The 18,331-nt window shown below is 49.5% G+C and overlaps 1 protein-coding gene and 1 long non-coding RNA gene across 5 annotated transcripts in view; one reads left to right on the forward strand and one right to left on the reverse strand.

Annotated features, from left to right (window-relative positions):
- Nucleotides 1-7,222: 7,222 nt before the first annotated feature.
- The window catches only part of col12a1b (collagen, type XII, alpha 1b), an 83,248-nt gene continuing 72,139 nt past the window's right edge, over nucleotides 7,223-18,331 (reverse strand). For 3 of the 4 annotated variants that reach the window (XM_044107003.1, XM_044107002.1, XM_044107001.1), the window contains 16 exons: nucleotides 17,852-17,961; nucleotides 16,755-16,913; nucleotides 16,353-16,430; nucleotides 14,544-14,630; nucleotides 14,154-14,207; nucleotides 13,977-14,072; nucleotides 13,250-13,303; nucleotides 12,336-12,389; nucleotides 12,208-12,261; nucleotides 11,790-11,861; nucleotides 11,677-11,712; nucleotides 11,200-11,266; nucleotides 10,933-11,121; nucleotides 10,792-10,860; nucleotides 10,063-10,233; nucleotides 7,223-7,764 (listed from right to left, as the gene is read on the reverse strand). In XM_044107003.1, the coding sequence (XP_043962938.1) occupies nucleotides 7,664-7,764; nucleotides 10,063-10,233; nucleotides 10,792-10,860; nucleotides 10,933-11,121; nucleotides 11,200-11,266; nucleotides 11,677-11,712; nucleotides 11,790-11,861; nucleotides 12,208-12,261; nucleotides 12,336-12,389; nucleotides 13,250-13,303; nucleotides 13,977-14,072; nucleotides 14,154-14,207; nucleotides 14,544-14,630; nucleotides 16,353-16,430; nucleotides 16,755-16,913; nucleotides 17,852-17,961 (1,451 nt within the window). In that variant the 3' untranslated portion in view covers nucleotides 7,223-7,663. Of the gene's footprint in view, nucleotides 9,751-10,062; nucleotides 10,234-10,791; nucleotides 10,861-10,932; nucleotides 11,122-11,199; nucleotides 11,267-11,676; nucleotides 11,713-11,789; nucleotides 11,862-12,207; nucleotides 12,262-12,335; nucleotides 12,390-13,249; nucleotides 13,304-13,976; nucleotides 14,073-14,153; nucleotides 14,208-14,543; nucleotides 14,631-16,352; nucleotides 16,431-16,754; nucleotides 16,914-17,851; nucleotides 17,962-18,331 lie in introns of all 4 variants that reach the window. The other variant, XM_044107004.1, reaches the window with a different exon arrangement.
- Nucleotides 7,747-16,797, forward strand: LOC122825562. Its single transcript, XR_006369668.1, has 3 exons — nucleotides 7,747-7,828; nucleotides 12,863-13,044; nucleotides 16,720-16,797. It is a non-coding gene; the product is annotated as an uncharacterized LOC122825562 (long non-coding RNA).

Below are 18,331 nucleotides of genomic sequence, written 5' to 3' on the forward strand. Positions count from 1 at the left end.
CCCAGACTCCAGTGTCTCTCAGACTCCAGTGTCCCCCAGACTCCAGTGTCTCTCAGACTCCAGCTTCCCCAGACTCCAGTGTCTCTCAGACTCCAACGTCTCTCAGACTCCAGCGTCCCCCAGACTCCTGCATCCCCCAGACTCCAGTGTCTCTCAGACTCCAGTGTCCCCCAGACTCCAGTGTCTCTCAGACTCCAGCGTCCCCCAGACTCCTGCATCCCCCAGACTCCAGTGTCTCTCAGACTCCAGCTTCCCCAGACTCCAGTGTCTCTCAGACTCCAACGTCTCTCAGACTCCAGCGTCCCCCAGACTCCAGTGTCTCTCAGACTCCAGCGTCCCCCAGACTCCAGTGTCCCCCAGACTCCAGTGTCCCCCAGACTCCAGTGTCTCTCAGACTCCAGCGTCCCCCAGACTCCTGCATCCCCTAGACTCCAGCATCCCCAGACTCCAGTATACCCAAACTCCAGTGTCTCTCAGACTCCAACGTCCCCCAGACTGCTGGCCTTTCTAACTACAGCTGCCTGTTAAAGCTTCTGGCTGAAGTCACTCTGAGTCACTGACGCAGCGTTTTGCCTCAGATCAAACCGGATTCCCAGCTGGATGGATGTTTTCTGTCTGTCGGTGGTTCGTGAAGAGAAGACAGTCTGAGTGATGCTGGAGAGGCAGAATGCCACAGTGCTTTATGAGCTGAATTCCTGGAGTTGGGAAATGTTGGGTCTGTTAGCGGTTAGCAGCAGATTTAGCTTTAATTAGCATTTCCCAAATATCCACAACTGTTTCTCATTTTATGAGCAGCCACAGAGTTTATGGCGCCAAACCCTCCGAGTCTGAACAAACGATATTTCCTCAACTTTCAGAAAAAAAAAAATCTTTAATGTCTGGAAAAAAATAAAACTGGAACTTATCAGATGATGATAAAATCACATCTTCACCTCAGTGAACATCAAGAATCCAAAACCTGAACGGATGAACCTGAAGGGAGACATTTATCAACACTTTAAACCTCAGGAAGTGATTTCAGGCTGGTGCTTCTTACTTTTATTCATCTCCGTGTCAGAAATGATGAAATATGAGAGTAAAACCCAACAGAAACAGAAGAGATGAAATCTGGAGGTCCAGCATAACACTGATCAGCTCTGGGTTCACAGGAAGCAGCCAGAAACTTTGTGTTAATCAAACTTTTTATTACATTTATACTTTTTTAGCAGATTTTTGTCTCATGATCATTTTTGTTGCCCCAGAAACGTTAATCCCAGTTATTTCCGTCTAATTTGGTGAAAATAGAGCAGAAAAAAACACGTTTACAAACTTATAAATGTGAAAAGTGAACTGTTGCTCTGAACAAATCACTTTTATGTTTTATTACAATAAATTACAAATTTTAATGTCTTTTCAAAATAAAAGTACTTTTGATTCATCTTTTTACAGATTTATGACAACATGAATCTCATCCTGTGAAGATGGAAACATTTAACATTTGGTGCATAATTCATTTTTATCAGTTATTAAAACCAGGAATAGAAAACGTTTCCCTGATTTTCTGCATCAACAGGCAGGAAACGCCTCAACATGTCAAAGGGTCAAAGGTCACAGTAGGTTTTTCTGACCCTGTCCTGGAGCAATATTTCGATAAAAACAAGCGTTGACGGATCACTGCCCTCCCCTTCGGCCTGTTCTCCTTCTTGCTCCTCAGCAGGTTCAGAACCAGGAAAAACGCTGATGATTCCCTGAGCCGCCGTCACAACGCCGAAGGACAAACAGCAGATTCTGCTTCATCCTGTGCATGATGCTGCCACCACTGTGCTTCACTGTGGTCCAGGCTGTTCCAATCAAAAACAACTGAAACCAACTTTTTATTGTAGAAATGACAAAATCAAAGAATGGAGGAATAAATCTGGACCAAACCAACGTTTGTTATTCTGAAGTGGAAAAGTTTCCACATAATTCATATTTTATTTTTGACCAGGAGGAAGCTGCAGTCTGGGCCCAGCAGAACCAGTAAGACCAGTGGCAGCTGTTCAGCGTGCGGCCATCAGGGGGCAGCAGAGCATTCTGGAGGATTCTTCATGGTTTTTATTTTCCATCTCCTGACTGCAGCCGGAGGAAGAGGAGCAAGATGATGAAGACTTTTTCCACCACCAACACATTTCAGCGCAGTGTGTGTGTGTGTGTGTGTGTGTGTGTGTGTGTGTGAGAGAGCCTTCCTCTGTTTGATCCTCAGACCTGGACTGGTTTCCATCTTCGCGACATGACAGAAGGAATGCAGCAGCAGCTGCTCTGGGTCAGAACCAGGTCTGGAACCAGCAGCTCAGTTCTGGTTCTGGAGATTAGGCGTCACGGAAAGAATAATTAGTTATATTCATGGGTCCATTTTCTAACCCTGGTCCCCAGTGGGGTCAGGAGGTCAGGAGGAGCTGCTGCCTCTCCAGCTACGTTCTGGGCGAGAGGCGGGGTCACGACGGGGTCACGACGGGGTCACCTGGATGGGTCAGTCTGTCGCCAGGCAACACAGAGACACACAGGACACACAACCATTCACACACACACTCACACCTAGGGAGAATTTAGAGAGACCAGTTAACCTGACAGTCATGTTTTTGGACTGTGGGAGGAAGCCGGAGAACCCGGAGAGAACCCACCATGCACAGGGAGAACATGCAAACTCCATGCAGAAAGACCCCGGGCCGGGAATCAAACCCAGGACCTTCTTGCTGCAAGGCAGCAGTTCTACCAACTGCACCACTGTGCTGCCCTTGTTTAGTTATGTGTTGTATGTTCAGCAATTCTTCAGTGAACAGAAAAGGAAGCTGCAGTCCGGAGCTACAGGATCAAAACAAGCTAATCGGGTTAGCTTGACCTTTTAGCAGATCGGGTCGTCCGTCAGAGCAGAAAGAACAAAAAACACAAATCAACATTTAGCTAAGGAGTTAAAAAACACTTGGCTACTAATTTGGATGAATATTTAGCTAAGCGTTTTTAGCTACCAGGCTAAACACATAGCCTGGTAGCTTTCTAGCTAAATATTTAGCACCATTAACTCCCCACCTCGTTTTGCATTCATTTATGAATGTCAGTTTCAAACTAAATGTTCAATGTGAAGCTAAATATTTAGTTAAAATCTCTATTTTCAGTGAAGAAAGAAGATGGTGGAAATATGACTGGATGTTGCTTTTCCTCTTTTGACAGATTTTTGCCTTTAGGTTGTGACTGTAACTGTGAAAATGGCTGCCGTACGGTTAGGGTTATGGTGACGGCATGTAGTCATAATGTTTTGCCTGAGCCAACACCTTACAGTCTCACAGCAGAACTGGCCCAGTCTGGTGGAAGATGCAGCAACTGGGTCCAGTTAGCAAACTAAAGCTGTTTATTTCATAAATGAGAAACATTAAAGCTTTCAATCATTGCGGCCGGCGGCGCTGCCCGATCTGCGGTTCTGGTCTCTCTGCTCACATTAAGCTGCTTTTGTTCTGCTAATTCAGAACAAATGAAGAGAAGCGCTGAGACCCGGGAGACGAAGGCGGTCAGGATGCAGAGCTCTGACAGTTATTGGACGAGCCGAGCTGCGGTGGAACCAACAGTGTTGAGTAAATCTTGTTCTGCAGAGTCTCGGTTATGAAACCAGGCCGGTCCACCAGACAGATGTGTTCACTTCTCCACATCTGGACCCAATGACCGAGGATTCAGCTCCTCATCCACCAACACTCTGCTGCGTGTGGCTTCAACAACCATTTGCCCTGATTCACAAAGCAAATAGTGAAGCTGCAGCGAACAGCCGGCCTGTAAAGGTCACAGACATGACCTTTAGTCCAGTGAAGCTCCCAAACATGGAGTCGCCTGTCAACATGCCAGATGTTTGGAAACCAGCTGGTTGTAAACATTTCTGTCTAAACATTGCTGAAGCTTCAGAACCGAATCTGACCTGGGAACACGGCCCGCTCCGCTGGACGGCTCCTTCCCCTGACCCAACAGAATATCCACTCTGAAGCTAAATACTTAGCTTGCTAACTTAATATTTAGCTTTGTAAAGCTCTTTAGCTTGCTCGATAAATATTTTAATTTCTAGCTAAAAGCATAATTAGCTCTGCTAAAATGATTCTAAAGCTAATATGATAATTAGGGAAAGCTAATGCTAAAGCACTAAATTCAACTATGCTGACACCCACCAGCTCTGCCAGCACATTTAGCTAGCTAGCTAGCTGGAGCCCTGTCTTCTGCCTACATCTCCCAGAATGCTGTGCAGTTGTGGATCAAAGTTCAATAAAAATATTGAATATTCTATCGGTATTATCTATTAATATTGATCGTGTGTCTATATTGCTATTGATTTGTTGTCCAGCCCTGAAAGTTTCTTTAAGAAAAGAACATGAGAGGAAACAGAACCGCTGCTATAACAGCCTCTGAACACATTTCAAAATAAGAGCATGAACATAAACTTAAAGAATTCTTAGACAGATTGATAGATCTTTATTGTCATTGTCACAAGAACAACAACATTTAAAAAGTGCCATCAGTCAGTGAAATGGCACCGTTATTAACCGTAGATAATAAAAACATCAACAGATGTAATTTACTCAACTGAACGTTTACAAAGCAGTAAATAACACTTTAGAATTTACCTGGAAAATGATTTCAGGAGAAGCTAAGTGTGCTAACTCTTTTCAAAGTTAGCTAAAGTGCTAAGCTAAAGTTAGCTCTGCTGTTACGTGCAGTGGCGATCCCGCTAATGTTTCTTAAAGTTGGATCATAAAGTCAAAGGATGACAAGACCAACTAAACCACAGGAGTCAAACTCCAGTCGCTGTCCTGCAGGCTTTAGATGAGCCACATGACCTCCTCCTGGAGCGGGTCGGTTCTCCAGAACCTTCATGACCTCCTCCTGGAGCGGGTCGGTTCTCCAGAACCTTCATGACCTCCTCCTGGAGCGGGTCGGTTCTCCAGAACCTTCATGACCTCCTCCTGGAGCGGGTCGGTTCTCCAGAACCTTCATGACCTCCTCCTGGAGCGGGTCGGTTCTCCAGAACCTTCATGACCTCCTCCTGGAGCGGGTCGGTTCTCCAGAACCTTCATGACCTCCTCCTGGAGCGGGTCGGTTCTCCAGAACCTTCATGACCTCCTCCTGGAGCGGGTCGGTTCTCCAGAACCTTCATGACCTCCTCCTGGAGCGGGTCGGTTCTCCAGAACCTTCATGACCTCCTCCTGGGGGGTCGGTTCTCCAGAACCTTCATGACCTCCTCCTGGGCGGGTCGGTTCTCCAGAACCTTCATGACCTCCTCCTGGGCGGGTCGGTTCTCCAGAACCTTCATGACCTCCTCCTGGGCGGGTCGGTTCTCCAGAACCTTCATGACCTCCTCCTGGGTCGGTTCTCCAGAACCTTCATGACCTCCTCCTGGAGCGGGTCGGTTCTCCAGAACCTTCATGACCTCCTCCTGGGCGGTTCTCCAGAACCTTCATGACCTCCTCCTGGGCGGGTCGGTTCTCCAGAACCTTCATGACCTCCTCCTGGAGCGGGTCGGTTCTCCAGAACCTTCATGACCTCCTCCTGAGCGGGTCGGTTCTCCAGAACCTTCATGACCTCCTCCTGGAGCGGGTCGGTTCTCCAGAACCTTCATGACCTCCTCCTGGAGCGGGTCGGTTCTCCAGAACCTTCATGACCTCCTCCTGGAGCGGGTCGGTTCTCCAGAACCTTCATGACCTCCTCCTGGAGCGGGTCGGTTCTCCAGAACCTTCATGACCTCCTCCTGGAGCGGGTCGGTTCTCCAGAACCTTCATGACCTCATTATTCTGTTCAGCTGCTGCAGCAGAGGAACATCTAAACGAACCTCCAGGACGGCAGTTAGAGCTGCTCTAAAAGATGAAAACTTTTCCAGATGTTTGTGTGAAAGTGGCTGAGCAGTGGAGCAGTGGGTAGAGCTGTTGCCTTCCAGCAAGAAGGTTCTGGGTTTGATTCCTGGCCCAGACTGCATGGTGGGTTCTCTCTGGTTCTCCAGCTCCTCCCACAGTCCAGAAACATGGCTGTCAAGTTACTGACTGTCTAAACCAGGGGAGGGTAACTCCAGACCTGGGGGGCCAGAGGTCCGGTCTCCTGCAACCTTCAGATGTGTCTCCACTTCAACACACCTGAGTCCAATAATGAGGTCATCAGCAGAACCCGACCGGTTCTCCGGAGAACCCGACTGCAGTGAGGAGGAGATCCAGGTTGTTGGACCAGAGAGACTCCGGCCCTCCAGAACCAGAACCGCCCACCTCTGGGTCAGAAAATGGATGGATGTGAATAAGAACAGATCTGACTGTAGTTTTACTAAAACAGCCGCAGGCGGCACCATCGGACCGGACCTGCTGTGATTAAAGATGTCCTCCGTCCTGAAGCTGCAGCTGCTTCTGCTACAACCTGCAGCTTCACAACATCTGATGGTCACCTGGTGACCACAGATACCTGCAGCCCAGCATGATGAACTTCATCCTGTTCAGAAAATCAAACTTCCTCATGAACTCGTTGGTTCAAAATATCAGTTCTTTCCTCAAAAAGCTGAATTTACCAGATTATTTAATGCCTTACCAAAACAATTTATTAATCAGACTAAATATATAACATCTATTAATGGAATATCACTCACTGACCAAAGATTCAATAACCACACAATTAAAACTGTCTGAATGAAACTTTATTCCCTGGGAAAATAAATAAAAATAACATTCTTTGCAAGTTTGGTGCGAGAGGGGGAGGGCGGCACCTGAAATAAAACATTTTGTTGCACTAATGTGACTCTGTTCTTATTTTTTTAAGTGTCTTTATTTCAGAGTGAAGATCATAAACAGTTTGATCATTTATTGATCGATTTGTTGAGCCGATGTAGTGACAGGAGGCGACCAGCAGGGGCGCTGTGGGGAGAAGCTCCTCTAGCTTCAACAGCCCAGCAGATACAGTTGCTGCTGCTGGGAGCACTAGGAGACGTCGCCAGCAGAACCAGCTCGGGTTCTGAAACCATGACGACCCTGTCACCATGACGACCCAAAGCTCCAGGAAGTCGGCTGAGGGTTCAGAGCAGCTGGAGGCGAGAAGATCCAGAACAGAGAAGAAGAACGGATACCAGACAGAGGTGTTCATCCAACCTCTTAATTGTTCCAGGACTGGTTTTATGGACCAGTTACCAACCAGAACCAGAACCAGATGGGTCAAACCGTCTCTTTGTCTCATCAGGAACCACAAACTCCAGGCCACCACATGAGATTTTCAGTAGTTTTATTGAAAAATGCCTCTTCCATTTTCAGAAATAAATAAGAAAATACGGCTGTGGATTTCACAATCTGCAGCTAAAACAATAAAAAGTGATGCTGCGACTGAAAAGTTCTGACTCGACCCGGTAGAACAACAGGACGGAGAAGCGACGTGTGACAGAATGAAGGCAAACTGATAAATACTAAGATACACATGAGAGCCGAGTTATACGGACCTGAAGCTGCGGCTTTAACACTCACTCTACGCAAATATGTTACAGGCAGGAAAACGGGAAGCTCACAGGGTTTACTGGGTTTACTGGGTTTACTGGTCCCAAGCAGAACCTCCTCCGGTTCTAAGAACTGGGTCAAACACTCGCCTCCTCCAGTGCCGACACCGCCGCGCCAAACAGTATTCACAAACACCTTCAGGCGTTCAGCCGCCGCTCTTATGACGTCAGCCTGTCGGACGGCGTTCTGGGCAGCGACCTCTTCCGGCGCTGGTTCTGGAGCAGCTGGTTCTCCTGGGGGGCGGCGCCGGCCCGGGTTCCTGCTCGGAGACGCTGCGTTGAGATTAACGAGGACAGACGGCGGCACGCTCTGAGCATGCTCAGGTTAGTGAGACGGAACAGGTTAGTGACAGCAGGGGGCGTGGCCACATGGAGAGGGGGCGTGGCCAATGCGTCTGACGGCTAACGGCAGCTAGCAGGGAGAAGTTCTGTTCTGGTTCTGAAAACTGGACTCACTGACAGAACCAGAGTTCTGATCCAAACCCGGACCCAACAAGGAACCAAAACACCCAACAGCATCAGAACCAGAACGGGTCCACCGGGCCTCAACCAGAACCCACTGTGTGAGCCCGCCTCAGTGCTCTGACGGTCGGTTGCCTCGGTAACGTCACACAGAAACAACCGCTGGTCTGAATGTGGACCAGAACACATCCTGGTTCTGACGGTGAATCCATCATCATCATGGTCAGCTCTGGGTTCTGCCGGGTCGTCAGCAGGTCGGTTCTGGAGGTTTCCACTCCTGGACCGAGCCTGGCCCTGCAGAACCTTCTGGTCCTTCGTGTTCTGGTCTAGAACCTGGAATTAGAACCTCCAGTTGTTTGAAAAGGGACCAGTGCTGCCTAGCAACAAACACAGAACCAGAACAGTTCTATTCAGTCTGGATGATTGGACCTGATATTGACTCATCCTAAAAACTAGCGGTGGGCACACTTCTGCTAATGCGCTAATAGCAGAGCTATCTTTTTGTTTGCTAACTTTGAAAACGTTCAGCTATAAATTCTAAATGATCCGTTTGGTGTTTTATAAACTTTCAGTTTGATAAAGTTTGTGTCAAACTTTTGATTATCGACTGCTAATAATTATTCAGGTAGGTAGAGGATTACATTCATGCCCTTATTTTGAAGGGGCTGAATGCTATTTACTCAACAGTCTCATTTCCTCTCGGTGTATTAGAAGTTAGCGTTTTAGCACTAGCTTCTAGTAAATACCTTGTCAGTACAGCAAATTAGCATTAGCGGAAGTAATGTTATTATTTTAATACTTAAGTGTTAGCATTAGCTTAATCTAAATTTTACTAAAGTGCTATATAGTATTAGCTGAACTATTGTTTACAATTAGTGTTTTAGGGTCAAGCATTAGCTTTGGCTAAATATCATGTTTATATAGGCTTTAGTTTTAGCAGACATAGTGCTTTCGGGTTAGCATTAGCTTTAGCTCAATACTACATTGGTACAGAGCTTCAACTTTAGCTGAACTAATGTTTATCATTAGGGTTAGCATTAGCTTTAGTTTAATACCACATTGGTTTAGCTCTTTAGTATTAGCTGAAATAATATTTTTGCATTGTTGCTTTAAGGTTAGCATTAGCATTGGATAAATACAATGTCAAGATAGCACTTCAGTGTTAGCATAACTAATGTTTAGTGCTTCAGGATTAGCAATAGCTTTCACTAAATAACACATTAGTAAAGTGCCTTAGCGTTAGCATTAGTGTTTTAGAGTTGCGCAGCTAACTCTTTAGTTAGCGTTATCCACTTCTTCTAAAAATAATCCAGAGTTTTTGTCCTTCCAACAGATTTTTATTTAGGTCCCGTTGAGCTGTCAGATGCAGAGGCCACGCCCCCTGCAGGTGTTAGTCAGGTGACCTGATCACACAGATTGAAGCGAAGTTGGTTACTGACAGAAACCCAGTTTAGGAGAACACAGAGGAAAAGTTCTGTGGATGGAGAGGAACCGGACCCTCCGGGGTCACAGAGGAGCGGTGCTGGGTTGTGAGTTAAAGCCGGGTTCAGGACGACCCGCCTCTGTTAATCCACCTCTGTTAGTATGGGCCGCGGTTCTGCTCATGCTCCTCCACTGAGCCGGGCGGGTCGGTGGCGCCGGCGCCGCTGCGGTTAGTACGGCTCCCCTCACTGCTGGTTAAGTGTTTCCGGTGGCGGTTTCCTCTAAGCGGTTCTAACAGTGTTTGCTCTGGCAGTCAGTGAAAGCAGCACAGGCGGCATTACAAGGCTAATTATACGGTGAACCTGAAACGGGCCAGACAGGATGGACCGGGTCAGAACCATCAGCTCAACACATGCACAACAGCTCAGAGTCTGGGTCCAGGTTCCGACCTGCCGGCTGCATGGGCGGGGCTTCGGACCGGACCGACATTCCGAAGTTCTGCTGTTCCAAAATAGGTCAGAACCATTTCAGAACCGGTCAGGACGGGTCAGAACCATCCAGTGAGGACCAGAATTGAACTAGAACTGAACCGGGTCTGCGGTTCTGATCCACTCCTGGACCCAGACTCGTCACCAGAGGATTGTTCCCACATCACCATTCCTCCTCCTACGTACCTATGTATCCCTGGCCGTTGTAGGGAATCCCCACGCACTGCGAGGAGTCGCAGTAGCCGGGGGGCCCCGGGGGGCCTCGGGCCCCGGCGTAGCCCGGACGTCCTGGAGGGCCGCGGGGCCCAGGGGAGCCTGAGGGGCCCGGGGTCCCGGTCCGACTCTCTCCTGGAGGCCCTGGGGGTCAGAGTTCAGATCAAACACTTCCTGGTTCTGTATGGTTAGGAACAGGAGCATTTCCTGTCTCATTAGACAATAAAAGCCTCTAGTCAGTAATCCTGTTGGCTTTCCAAAATAAAAGCTACTGAGTTTTTATATAAATATTTCATAAGTTTTTGTTTTTCTTTGCTAAAGTATGATCAAATATTTGATAGAGAATAATTGATCCTTCAGACACTTTTCAAAACAAAAGCTTCACTTCTTTCCTGGTTCAGTTTTGACAAACATCCAGAACATTCTGGGTGGGAACAGAAATCTCCTGGTTGCTATGACGACCATTAACGTCATAGTAACTGTTAATGGAGGAAACGTGAATTATTTATAAACAATAAGAGCAGAAACCAAACAGGAAGAGGAAGTTCAGGACGTAATGTAAACTCACTGGTTTAATATAATCTGTCTTTAATAATCCAGATTAATAATCTGGTTTAAACCATCGTGTGAACAGCTGATCTCTCAGTAATCTGGTTCTGTTCTGGAGTGGCCCAGATGACCCGGCCCAGTGGGTTCTAGTACCTGTCGGCCCTCTGGGTCCTTTCTGTCCAACTCCTGGGACTCCTCGGTCGCCTTTTTCTCCTGCGGGACCTGAACACACCACAGGTCTCATGTTGAGCCGTCCTCACCGGGTTCTGGTTCCGGTTCCGGTTCCGGACCTACCTCTCTCGCCCTGCTGGCCAGGTTGGCCGGGGCTGCCGGGGAACCCGTTCCTGCCTCCGGTGCCGGGCTCCCCGCGGGGCCCCTGCCTGCCCGGCGGCCCCGGGGGCCCTGGGGGGCCCGGGCTGCTGCTGCTGCGGTAGTTCCCGTTGGGGATCTGGTTCAGCATGGTGTTGACTCGGCTCATCTGGTCTGAAACAGAACGGAGCGTGTTCCTGAGCAGAACCAGCAGGGGGCGGCGCTTAGCATAGCTTAGCGGCGGCTACGTACCGCTGACCAGCTGGGAGCAGACCTGGCGGGCGATGGAGCGCATCATGTTCTGGGGGGCGAAGTCGCCCTGTGGCAACACAGAGCAGCCGGCTTAAACTCTGATAAAATCACCATGACGACACGTTGTTGACGTTAGCGCGCTTCCTGCTACATGACGTATGCTAGTTACTACAGCAGAATGAGTAACTTTCTGCCTTTTGGACCAGAGTGCGTTGAAACAGAAGAAAACAGAAACAATGAGGAGATGAAGAGGAACAAACTGAGGAAGAGGAGCGAGACGAAACAAAACCCCAAGAAGATGAAGACTTTTGCAGCTTCCTAATTGACAAAATGGCTAACGGTTCTAGCTACGTAGCACCTCCAGTCCATTTTCACTGAACAGCGTTAATATCCCAGCATGCATTGCACAGGTGAACAGTAAATAAAGAAATGGGCTTTTTGATTCTGAGACGTTCTGCTGGAGACGACTGGACTCACCCGCTCTCCTTTGTCTCCTTTTGGACCGACGGCTCCCTGGAAGCAGAACAGAACCAGAACATTTGGACCTTCAGCAGCAAAACTCCAGCAAAACTGAGATTCCTGACACTCACCGGGGGGCCAAGGTCCCCGGGGTTCCCAGGCTGTCCTGAAGGGCCTTGAATTCCTGGAGTTCCTGGAGGGCCCTGCAAGGAAACACACAGAGGTCAGGTCCAGTAGGTCCAGTAGGTCCAGTAGGTCCAGCAGGTCCAGCAGGTCCAGCAGGTCCAGTAGGTCCAGCAGGTCCAGTAGGTCCAGTAGGTCCAGCAGGTCCAGCAGGTCCAGCAGGTCCAGTAGGTCCAGCAGGTCCAGCAGGTCCAGTAGGTCCAGCAGGTCCAGCAGGTCCAGTAGGTCCAGCAGGTCCAGCAGGTCCAGTAGGTCCAGCAGGTCCAGTAGGTCCAGCAGGTCCAGTAGGTCCAGTAGGTCCAGTAGGTCCAGCAGGTCCAGTAGGTCCAGTAGGTCCAGTAGGTCCAGAACCTCTGGCGGTCTCACCATGGGTCCTGGTGGTCCTCTGGGTCCGGCTGGTCCCTCCTTTCCTGAAGGTCCCTGGAAACAGGAGAACCAGGCTTCAGAACCAGAACTTCCTGTGTTCTGACAGAACCGAGCCGCTTGGCACTCACCCTCACTCCAGAAGGTCCAACGGGTCCAACGGGACCAACGGCACCAGGAGAACCCTGCGGAACCAGAGAACAAGTTGAAGTTCTGCTGTCCGGACCCAGAGGTGTTGGACGGTACATCTGGACCTGGAACCGGGTCGTTTGTCAGAACTCTGCGGCTCCTCTGATGTTTCTGATTTATTAGTGTGGTAATCCGGTCCATACCCGATCTACGGGTCGGGTCGGCTGGGAGTGATTAATGACTTGGTTCTGTCGGAGCGGGTTCACCTGCAGATCAAAACCATCAGGTCCAGATGGTTCTGATCGGATTCAGAGAGGTTCTGGTGTTGGATTGTTTCTTTAAAACTGAGAATCTGGAGCTGTAAACATCTGGTTCTGGCTTTAGCTGAACAAAAACTGGGTCAGAACCAACCTGGAGGCTCCTGAAGATCCTGAAGCTCCAATCCGGTTCTGGAACTAAATGTTTGGGTTTTTACATCCCTAATAATCTAAAATAATCCCAAATCTCATCTCCTCCCTGTAATTCCCAGCTCATCTCATTCCTCTGGTTTTTCTGGTTTGGATCAGCAGCAGGAAGGTTCTGATCGGACCACCATCAGAACCTTCCCATCATAAGTTCTGGATTAACATCGGAGGCGCTGCAGTTCCCACGGTAACCAGCAGAGGCGCTGCAGTTCCCACGGTAACCAGCAGAGGCGCTGCAGTTCCCACGGTAACAACAAACTTTGACCCAATAAGAATAACTGATCAAATCTGTTGAACATTTAGTATCAATATCAATAATAATCATTTTCTCTGTGTTCATAATAAAACCTTAAACTTTAAAAATCCAGCCGACCCGGTTCTGGTTCTGCTGCCTTGTCAGAACATGAGTTTTATCTGCTTCTGGTCCAGAACCAGAGCAGAACCGGGCTTACCTTCTGGCCCGGCAGGCCGGAGTCTCCAGAGTCTCCCTTCGGTCCCGGCCGACCCTGAGGACGAGAGCAGAGGGAGTCGGATCAGAACCGCCCGGTTCACTGACAGAACCTGTCCAGTTCTGATCCAGGTTCCATCCTGATCCTCTGAATTCTGGTTGATGAAGTTCTACAGATCCGGAGGATTCTCCAGAGGCAGCCGGATCAGAACCTTTCTGAGGATCCGGTTTAACTTTTCATCAGGAATGTTTCTCAGGTTTCCTCTTCCTAATCGGATCGGAACCATTTCATCCCTAATGGTCCAACCCAGTCTTGTCTGACCTGACCCGATTCGATCCGGTCCAGTCAGAAATATGATGACCTCGTCCCAAAAAATGTGATTCATGCCCAAAGTTACAACTACAAAATAAAATCCTCAGAGGCTGACGGCAGCGGTTCTGGTTCTGGTTCTGGTTCTGGTTCTGGTTAACCTCCAGCATCATGAAGCTCTGATCCTCTGGAACCCGGTCAGGTTTAAACGATTCGGACCAACATCGAGGAGAATCTGTTGCCTGCAGTTAGTGGAAGGAAAAACTGCCAGCAGAACAAATCAGGATTCCCTTCTGGACCGGGTCAGAACCGAAGGACGGGTTTATGGCCACAGTAAAGAATCTTTGTCCTCTTCGGTTTCACAGGAAACTGATAGACGCTAAAATCTGACAGGAAGTCCAGGTGTGTGAGTCAGACTTACGGCCTCTCCAGGGATGGACATGCCGCTGGGCCCCTGGGGGCCGGGGAGACCCATGGGCCCCGGGGGTCCGATGTTTCCTGGCGGCCCGGCCGGCCCCTGAGACACAGACAGCAGCATGAAACATGTAAGCAGTGGAGCGTCCTGCAGAGGAGAGGATCTTTGATCAGAGAAACTCACCGGAGCTCCGGCCTCGCCTCGCTCACCTCGGGGCCCCTTACCGCCAGGAGCGCCCTGCGGGGACACACAGCGAGCTGCAGGAGGCCAGGCTGCTGCAGCAACAAGAGGCTGCTGCAGCAGCCGAGTCTCTGTCGTATGAAAACCTTCTGATCGTAGACAGAGCGCAGTGGAAGCGCACCATGAACACGTGAATGATGCAACCAGAGGCAACATGTTGCAGCAACCAGAGGCAACATGTTGCCAGTCAGAAGTTGCAGCATGTTGCGTCCTTCTGGTGTTCACTGAGCGGTTGCATCATCAGTTCCGGTCCGAATCCAGAGTCTCCAGAACCGCCGGCTCCAGATGGGCGGTTCTGCCGGGTTTGTGAAACGGGCCTGAGCGCTGACTCACCACTGGGCCCTGGGGGCCCGGCTGGCCGTTGGCCTCCGATGTGCAGGTGCAGGCGTTGGGCAGGGCGGGGCACTTCAGCTCGTCTCTCTGCAGGACAAACACAGGTCAAAGGTCAATGTGGCCCAGACGGAGGAAACCGGTACCAAACAGCCTACAGTTCTGGAGTTCTGCTTCCAGAAGCTAAAGTTCTACGTGACAGTTCTACCCACTGCTAAAGGTTGACAGAAAGTTGAGTGGAAGGAAATCGTGATGCAGCCAGCAGCCTGATTGGATAACCAGGTTCACGAAAAAACTCTTTAAATCAGCTGTTAGCTGCTACGATGTTAGCTGCTACGATGTTAGCTGCTATGCCATTAGTTGCGTCTTCCAGAAAATCTTGATGTTGAGCTGCAGGTTTTCCTTCCTCCACGTTTTCCTGTGAAACTCTCAAAAGCTCTGGAGACTCCAGCCAAACACGTCGGCTTTGTTTCCTTGTTTTATGCTGCAGTGGGGATGTTGTGCTGCAGTCAAGATGTTGTGCTGCAGTGGGGATGTTGTGCTGCAGTCGGGATGTTGTGCTGCAGTGGGGATGTTGTGCTGCAGTCAGGATGTTGTGCTGCAGTCGGGATGTTATGCTGCAGTGGGGATGTTGTGCTGCAGTCAGGATGTTGTGCTGCAGTCAGGATGTTGTGCTGCAGTCGGGATGTTGTGCTGCAGTGGGAATGTTGTGCTGCAGTCAGGATGTTGTGCTGCAGTCAGGACGTTGTGCTGCAGTCGGGATGTTGTGCTGCAGTCGGGATGTTGTGCTGCAGTCAGGATGTTGTGCTGCAGTCGGGATGTTATGCTGCAGTCAGGATGTTGTGCTGCAGTCGGGATGTTATGCTGCAGTCAGGATGTTGTGCTGCAGTCGGGATGTTATGCTGCAGTCAGGATGTTGTGCTGCAGTCGGGATGTTATGCTGCAGTCAGGATGTTGTGCTGCAGTGGGAATGTTGTGCTGCAGTCAGGATGTTATGCTGCAGTCAGGATGTTGTGCTGCAGTGGGAATGTTGTGCTGCAGTCAGGATGTTGTGCTGCAGTCAGGATGTTATGCTGCAGTCAGGATGTTGTGCTGCAGTGGGAATGTTGTGCTGCAGTCAGGATGTTGTGCTGCAGTCAGGATGTTGTGCTGCAGTGGGGATGTTGTGCTGCAGTGGGGATGTTGTGCTGCAGTGGGGATGTTGTGCTGCAGTGGGAATGTTGTGCTGCAGTCAGGATGTTGTGCTGCAGTCAGGATGTTGTGCTGCAGTGGGAATGTTGTGCTGCAGTCAGGATGTTATGCTGCAGTCAGGATGTTGTGCTGCAGTGGGAATGTTGTGCTGCAGTCAGGATGTTGTGCTGCAGTCAGGATGTTGTGCTGCAGCGGGGTTATTGAGCCGATGAGACGTTCAGGAACTGTCAGTAAAACCGTTCCAGAACACTGGTTGCTCTGTGTTGCCCTGCGTTTACATCTCATGTTTCCTCAGAGACCCGCTGATCGGCTCAGTCTGGGTCCAAATGGAACCGGCCTGACCGGATCAGAACCTCCAGGGGAACAAACTGGACCGGACTGACTTGTAAGTTCTCATAACCTCAGCTCTAGTCTGGAGATGCAGACTAGAAACCTTCGGGTTCCAGAACCAAGCAGAAAAGCTCCAAAATATGATCCTTATTCTGAAAGTGACCTGTAAGTTCTGGAACAAACCCAACAGAACCTGGTCACCGGGTCAGGAACAGAACCCTGTGGGTTTTGAGCTCCAAGTGCAGCAGCAGAGATTGGGTCAGCCGACGGCTGCAGGTGAAAGACGCTCACCGTGGAGGGCAGGTCGCAGCAGCGGTCCCGGCTGGTCCAGGCCAGGCTGCAGACGATGTCAAACATCTGGAGCTGGAACTGAGGAGGGAACAGAACAACATGATGTTGGACACGGTTCTGATCCGCAAACAGGAAGAGCAGCAGCAGGTCTGGATCCAGTTACTGCAGCCTGCGATCCAGACCTGCTGCTGCCTCATGTGGTTTACTATAGATATTTACATTATAGATATTTATATATTACTATAATATTTCTATATTAAAATATCTTTATACTGTATATTTTATTAGGATTTATTCCTTATTATTGCCTGTACTGCTGACAATCTGTTTCTGCTCTGATATTTTGGTTTCTCCTGGCCGGTTCCAGGGTTCCTGGTGGTGGTTCGGGGGCCGCTGACTCACCGTAGCCGACTGGCCTTTGGACCCGATGGACTTGGCCATCTTGCCCAGAACCTGGTACCCGTCTCTGGACACGTTGCCGGCCGTCTTCGTCTTCTTCTCCTCCACTTCCTGGCAGTCGACCTTCAGCTTCACGCTGCTGGAGGAAACCAGGAGGTGGAGCTGAGGGAGGAGAACACGGGTCAGTGGGCCTTCTGGGCTCGGTTCTGGTTCTGGTTCACATGTCAGAGTAAAACATCTCGGTCTCTGTGAGAACATGTAATGGTTTGAACCCCTAGAGATCAGAACCGGGCCTGAGCTCCAGAACCTGAGCCCGGGTCTAACTGGAAAACACAGATAGGATCACACTGACAGCGTCTCACTCGGACTGATTTACAGGAAACATGAATCACGGTTTCCTGGAAAACCCTGACTGAACCTGGAACCAGAACAAAGGAGGAACCGAGTCCAGAACTTTGATCTGAGATCAGAAAAACCTTCTGGTGCCGCGCAGAACCAGAGGACAACCGGACCGGGTCGCCTCCTCTCCAGAACCGCCACTGGGTTTACTGGACCCATTTCTCAGGAGCCGCCACTGGAATCCTAAATTGGTTATTTACTGCTCACTTCCTGCAGCACAATGGCAGCAGGAAGTGGCTGACTGAACATTGCTGCTTTGTGTTTATTACTAATCGTCATGAAGTCAAACATGAAGCGTTTAGCAGCAACTCTCACATCTAATGAATAAAAACCAAACAGTTTCTAGGTTTCTAGGAAGAATTTACGGTTTACGTATCAAAACATCAAATGTTTCCTGTTTGGATCAACAATAACGGCGCTGTGGAATATTCCTGATATATTTATGGTCTTGCTCTCTGGAAATGGTTCAGGAATTGAGATGAGCGACACCTGGTGCGCCGGGCGCTGCCTATAACCTGCTGGGGGCGCCGTCTGACCTCCTCAGATGTTAGCACTCCATGTCCTCATCTGGACTGGGAGGACTGGGAGGAACAAAGAGACGCTCCCCCTCATGCTTTACTCCTCAGAGCAGGAAAATGTTTCATGATTCAGACGTCCTGATGTGAGCAGCAGCGGGTGGGGGAGGGGCCTGGACAGCTTACCTTGTGGAAGCTGCCGTGGAAGATTTTCTTCACCAGGCTGTGGTCAAACGTGATTCTCTGGATTTCTCCAGTTTCGTCCTTATTGTAGAACGAAATGGTCTGAGCAGAACCTGGAGGAAAGAGAAGAACTGTTCAGATCAGAGAACTGTTCAGAGCCAAGAGAACTGTTCAAATCAGAGTCAGAAGAACTGTTCAAGATAAAAAAGCTCTGTTTCAGTCAGATGTCAAAACCAAAATATTAAGGAATCTGATACGTTTTAACCGGAAGCAAGGAGGATCAGCTTTATGAGCACCACTAGCATAGCATCGCTAGCTGAGCACTGCTAGCATAGCTCTGCCAGGGAAGTGTTGCTAGTATATTGCAGCTAGTGTAGCATCACCAATGTAGTGCCGCCATGACATCATGAGCCTGTTTACCAAACTGCTCTGCAGGTTCTGAAGCCCAGCTGCAGAACACTGGTTGCCCTGCATTGCTCTGAG

The sequence above is a fragment of the Gambusia affinis genome, linkage group LG22, assembly GCF_019740435.1.
Source record: "Gambusia affinis linkage group LG22, SWU_Gaff_1.0, whole genome shotgun sequence".
Classification (NCBI taxonomy): Eukaryota; Metazoa; Chordata; class Actinopteri; order Cyprinodontiformes; family Poeciliidae; genus Gambusia; species Gambusia affinis.